Source organism: Dendrobates tinctorius, unplaced genomic scaffold (assembly GCF_039654945.1).
Source record: "Dendrobates tinctorius isolate UK_male_01 unplaced genomic scaffold, ASM3965494v1 ptg000324l, whole genome shotgun sequence".
NCBI classification, from domain to species: domain Eukaryota; kingdom Metazoa; phylum Chordata; class Amphibia; order Anura; family Dendrobatidae; genus Dendrobates; species Dendrobates tinctorius.
Window position 1 is genome coordinate 1597686 of NW_027361991.1, and position 6584 is coordinate 1604269.

Here is a 6584-nt window from a genome sequence, read left to right on the forward strand (position 1 = left end):
TTGGAGCCTCCCATGGGCGTTTTTAAACATCGGATCCGTCGTAAAATGGATAAAAAAAAGGATGTAACGGATGGAAAACTGATTAAATGGATCCAGATTTTTGCTGATTCCGCTAGACGGATCCGGCGGAAAAACTCATCCGTTTCATCAGCTTTCCACAATTTACACCGGATCCGTCACTACGGTGCGATGCCGGATCCTGCCTGTTGGAAAAAACCTGATGTGTGAAAGTAGCCTAAAGCAGTAAGTGTTCACTTTCCCTACAGTGCCTCCTCAGGGGATATGAAGTATTACATGGTGCCTATTCAAATCGCTGTTCTTTATGTGTAATTCAGGACAGGACAGGGCTTCCAGTGCAGAAAACCCTTTTTGTAACCATCCATGACTGGCATTCTATTCAGAATTCCCCAATAGGGTATACGAAAAAGAGTTGAACTACACTTTTAACTGTCCAAATACTTCGTAAAGAAAAAATGCAGCACTCACCAGCTGAAGTGAAAAGTTACACGTCCTTTATTTCACAAACGTGCCATGGACAAATGAAAGGACAAGCAGGACGTGAAAGGAATGCTGGGGGAAGTGAAGGGCGGACGACGGCCGTTTCGAGATTACTCCCTTCTACGGGTCCAGGACCTTTGTATTAGCTGAATATTTATACCGCAATGGTTCAGATAAATAGTGCTGTCTGTCTACAGTGGTGATTTGTGTCCCCTAGTTGCCGCTTATTTTTTCTTTTGTTGGACTTTAGACTTTTATCTGTTCAGTAATACTTTCAGTTTATTTTTGGGATTTATGACATCATTTTAGGGACCTGTTTGCAAATGATGCTAAAATAAACTGGTTTGATAACGTTGAAGAAGACGGGCATGACGGTATCACCAATCTGGGCGCAAATATAGATAATGAAGATCAAGGTAAAGTTACCTCATTATTTATCTAAAATGGGTATTATAATTTTTACATGGGAGGATGTAAACCTTTCCTGTATGAGATGCCAAACTCTTGTCAAAAATAGAATCTGGTCTGACAGGAACAAGACCATTTTGGGTAGGCTTCAGACAGAGGTGGACAAATTAGATGTGAATCAAATACACCTCAAATGTTATAAACAAATATGATTCGACCAAATCCAAATTTTCTGCATCAATTAAGTGAAAAGGCGGCTGTCACAAATTTTTCTGGTTGCAGAGGTAGGGAAAGAGGTTCAAAAGTAAAAAAAATAGTATACTCACCTCACCACTCACCTTCTCTGCTTCCGTAGTTCCCTGCCCAGTGCTCCTCTGGCTTTCTACGACTCTGGACTCTCTGGTTTTCATTGCAGTTGATGTTCTCTTCTGCATCTTCCTTCACTCTGCACCAGCTAAGTAGGCCTCAGGCATCATATGTCATGATGTCATAATGTCAAGACATCACAACATTCTTCACCCCTGACCCTGACCATGCTTTAGATATTGTGTGTTGTGAAGTCAAGAAGTGCATTGCCCAAGGTCTACTGAGACTACTGAGAACATTTAATGCCGTGAAGACCAGAAGAAAGCAGAGTGAGAGGAACCTAGTGGAAGATAGGGCAGGGAGCTCTAAAGGCGAGACAAGTTATCGGCATGGCGAGTGTACTATTCTCTTATTTTTAACCCCCTTCTTTACAATAATTTGGGGTCTAAAGAGATCTCAGGGTATAATCATCAAATAAATTTGCTGTAAATTGAATTTTCTCCCCTAATTCAACTAAACCGCTGAATTCAATTTTTTTACAAATTTGCACATCGTTAGCTTCAGATTCTTTACCAAAACCTTTTTTGGCTACTGACAGTCACTGGTTAGACGTGGTTTGTCAAGTTTGCTTTTGGGCGGTCATAGTTTACTTTTACATATTTTGATTTGGCGCGATCTAAAAATGAACAATAAAACTTCAAGTTTATCCTAAAAACAGAGAAGCATTCATGATCTCATTATTTATAAAGCCATCTTAATATCTATGCAGATTCTGCTAAGAACAGCTTTTCATCCAAGAAAGAGACGTTTAAGCCCAACCTGGAAATTATAGATAGCACATTCGAGGTGAGTTCATTGGTCAAGGTCTTTGCTTTGTCTCACATTCAGCAAGTCGTCTGCTGGTCTTCTTAACTCTTTATACTATAAGGTTGTTTTAGAGAAACAACATGTTGGTCTTTAACAAAAGGTAGCATTACCCAGCAGACTTCAAGTAAACAGATGCATATCCAATGATCTCAAATCCTGGCCTTCTGCGACCTACATACTGTATGGCTTAATATGACATATACAGTAAAAAGAGGCACATTTTTGAAAAGTAGTCAGTATATAAATATTTAATATTTCAACTTTTTATTTAAACATTTTTGGATTATCTTTTCTCAAAAAACTCACCTTAATTTGCCTTTTTTTGTTTTTTTGTTTTCTCCAGCTCAAGATTGAAAAACCACAATTCTCTCTTGGCTTAAAGTGACCTTCAGGATAGTAACGGAATGGGGTCCCAAATTACTAGTTATTTACAACATTGCTTAGTAATAAACAATATTACATTTCAATAACCAGGATTGGACTGGTCTACTAGGGTACTGAAGAAAGATCAGGCTCTAAAACATTGTCCAATGGTTTACTAGACCATCTACTAGTAGAGGGGATTGATTGATTGGATGGATTAACATAAAGATTATGGTGCTACTGAGGTGATGGCCATGTACATGTTTTTCTTCTGGATCGTCTCTGGAAAACCCAAAGAACAGCGAAACCAACATTGGCAATATCGATAAAGGTGCAGACTTCATCAATCATTACTTAGCTGTCGAATGAGAAGGTCAATTCTTCAACGTTATTGTCTTCTTCTTAAATGAAGTCTTACATGATCATTTGTTAGGGATCGGTCCATCAATGTCCTGAATTGTGCTGAATAGATGTCTAATGTCAGCAAAAGTGAAATGGTTTCTTCAACAAAGACCATCATATACTGTAGATCCATATAATGTGTCAACAGCCCTGAATGAAAAAAATATTACATTTTAAGCCAACATCTACTCCATAAGACAACATAATAGTCTTAGTACTAAGTTCTCATAGTCGCCAGAACCGAGGTCTAAAGCCTGTGACAAGTCAACTTTCCATCCTAGAATCATAGAATCGTAGAGTTGGAAGGGACCTCCTGGGCCATTGGGTCCAACCCCCTGCTCAAAGCAGGATTCGCTAAATCATCCCAGTCAGATGTCTGTCCAGCCTCTGTTTGAAGACTTCCATTGAAGGAGAACTCACCACTTCTCGTGGCAGCCTGTTCCACTCATTGATCACTCTAACTGTCAAAAAGTTTTTTCTAATATCTAATCTGTGTCTCCTCCCATTCAGTTTCATCCAATTGCTTCTAGTCTTTCCTTGTGCAAATTAGAATAAAGATGATCCTTCTACAATGTGACAGCCCTTGAGATATTTGTAGACAGCTATTAAGTCTCCTCTCAGTCTCCTCTCAGTCTTGCAACCGGTCTGCAAACCCTGATAAGACAGGGTTTGCAGACCGGTCACCATTCTGGTCGCTCTTTTCTGAACTTGCTCCAGTTTGTTGATGTCTTTTTTAAAATGTGGTGCCCAAAACTGGACACAGTATTCCAGATGAGGTCTGACCAAAGAGGAGTAGAGGGAAATAATGACTTCACGTGATCTAGACTGTATGCTTCTGTTAATACATCCTAGAATTGCATTTGCCTTTTTTGCTGCTGCATCACACTGTTGACTCATATTCAGTCTGTGATCTATTAGTATACCAAGTCTTTTTCACATGTGCTGTTGCTTAGGCCTATTCCTCCCATTCTGTATATGCTTTTTTCATTTTTATTGCCCAGATGTAGTACTTTGCATTTTTCCCTGTTAAAAACCATTCTGTTAGTTGCTGCCCACTGCGCCAGTTTATTTATATCTTTTTGAATCCTCTCTCTCTCTTCTCTAGTATTAGCTATCCCTCCTAGCTTTGTGTCATCAGCAAATTTAATCAGTTTACCCTCAATTCCTTCATCTAAATCGTTGATAAAGATGTTTTATTTTGGCTATTCATTATATTAAAGAAAGGTACGCAAATGTTTTGACTTTGAACTACTGTAACACAAACCAAAATCTAAAATCCATCCAAATCTTAAAAATTTGTGTATAAGATTCTAAATGCCTCCAGAATATTTTTTTACCGTATTTAGCAGAATCTAGTTTTTGGTTGGACCTATAGCATGTGTTATAAATGTGCATCTGAACACGGTAGGTGTGATGTCCTCAAATGCCCAGTATAGATGATACCATTCCAGACCTTTAACTATTCTGAATATGCAATGGAACCTATAACCAATAAAAAGCATTTTATAACATGCAAAACAATTGGTGGCTCCTCTACCGAGCTCAGTATTCAGCTTTTACAATCCAACATGTGGACCTTTTGTAGCACTGGCATCCTTCTGTGAACCCTATCCTCCTCTACCCGGCAGGAACGCCGACTTACTCACCTCCCCAGCCCTCGCCCCGCATTTCCTCCTGCTGCTGCGGTCTTCTGGGGTCTGAGCACATCTGGCAGATCCCTAAGCACTGTACTTAGGGCGCACATGCTCCCGGTCTCTAAAATAGACATTGTGCACCATCCTAATGTATCCTCAGCAAACGACTGGGAAACACTCCCTATTTAAGGCATCTCCACCTGTTCGGAGGTGCATGAGCAACAAGTTCGCTCTGCTTGTCTGCATGCTTGCTAATTCTCAGGTCCCCTGCTCTTGTATACTAGCCATATCTGCCTGCACCTGCCATACTGCCTATATACCAGCCATGCCTGCCAGCACTGGCTATACCTCTATGAATATCAGCTGTACCTGCCAGCACCTGCTGTACCTGTCAGTATACCAGTTGTACCTGCCAGCCCTTGCCTTGCCTACCTGTATACCAGACGAACCTGCAAGCACCTACCATGCCTGTCAGTATACCAGCCGCACCTGCAAGCACCTGCTGTTTCTGCATGTATACCAGCCAAACTTGCCTTCACTTGCTGTGCATATTTGTATATCAGCCGTACCTGCTGTGCCTTTCTGTATACCAGCCACCATAGCTGCCAAGTCTGTCTGTATATAAGTTGTACCTGCCAGCCTCTGATGAGCATGCCTGTTTATCAGCCGTGCCTCCCACCACCTGTCACTTCTGTATACCTGCCATGCCTGTCTGTAACAGGTGAACCTTCCCATTCTTGACCTTTCCAGCTTCCTGTCCTTTTGGAGGTCAGCTACCATGTTTCCGAGGTCTGTCCTGGAAAAGCACTTGGTGTCCATCTGAAGCCAAGTCTAACCGCACCATCAGGGGCTCTAGTGAAGAGTCAGGTGTTCACCTATTCACACCCCCCTGACTCTTCTTGGTCCACGACACAGTGGTTCCACTACCACTTCTTTTATCTCAATTATTTAAGAATGATTCAAAATCACAATTAAATGAGCAATGCAGGAATAAAATCAATATAATGCAATGACCGTCCTGTGCTTGTGTTGTGGTATTAAGGCAAATGCTCAATATATAAGGCAAAGGGTGATCATTATTAATCTTAATATTAACTACCTCCCCAGGTAATCTGATGAAGGCAAGTGTGTTGAAAAATTAAGGCCTAAAATTGTACCCAGCACTTAAAAATAACTTTTTTAGAGAAAACTTATTATAAAAAATGTACCTGTATGAAATGTTCTGAAAATATAATCTATTATAAAAAAGATTGGCTATGATACTGCACTTTGTGAGATGGAAGATGAGGAAGGGATACTGTAGTTTCCTTACTTTGTGGTTGAAAAACTGAATGCTGTGGGAGGAGAGGGAATGCAGTTGTGGCTGTGAGATTGCTTGATGTGGGCTCGAAAGAATGAGGAGGGGTACGCAACTGCAGTTTACTTTTCTGTGGTTGTGAGATTGCATGATGTGAGAGAGGAGGGAAGAGTAAAAGTAGTCAGACATCTTATTGGTTTGGAGCAGGCCGCACAGCAGAATGACACTCATCTGTCAGGAAACATGAAGAGAAGAAATTGCATTTTTTAACCCCTTCATGACAGCCAATATGTATATTTACTGACCTGAGCTATAAGGGAATATCATCCCCATACTGGTGACAATCCAGCAGCTGTCGGTTGTCCACTATATCTGACAACTTGCTGTATCACAAATGATCGGTGTTGGCACCATCCATATCTGTTTAACCCCTTAGTTGCTGCTGTCAAAAGTGACTACATCAAATAAATAGGTAATAGATAGTGGGGGCTTGCACTTTAATCTAAATAACACACCGAGATCATGATTGTGTGGTCCTGATGTTTGCCAAAGCAGTTCATAGCTAAATAGCAGCCTTAGAGTCTCCTGGCTATAGCGGTCAATTCAGAAGTTAGTGACATTTAGGTGGTAAACAAACACTTTTTCATTCCGGCTATACCACTTTGCATTAATTCCTGAAAATCACCTGAAGGGTTAATAAACTACCTGACAGCAGTTTTCAATATGTCAGGGGGTGCAGTTTTTAAAATGGTATCATGTTTGGTGTTTTCCTATATATAGCAACCCTAAAGTCACTTCAAACTTGGATA

At 40.6% G+C, this 6584-nt stretch overlaps 1 protein-coding gene across 1 annotated transcript in view; it reads left to right on the plus strand.

Moving 5' to 3' along the window:
* LOC141074132 (mucin-17-like) overlaps positions 1 to 5626 on the plus strand; it is a 47524-nt gene extending 41898 nt beyond the window's left edge. Inside the window, exons 9-11 of the mRNA XM_073561660.1 lie at positions 808 to 914; positions 1982 to 2058; positions 2423 to 5626. Of these exons, the coding sequence (XP_073417761.1) occupies positions 808 to 914; positions 1982 to 2058; positions 2423 to 2464 (226 nt within the window). The 3' untranslated portion in view covers positions 2465 to 5626. The remainder of the gene's footprint in view (positions 1 to 807; positions 915 to 1981; positions 2059 to 2422) is intronic.
* The last annotated feature ends 958 nt before the right edge of the window (positions 5627 to 6584 follow it).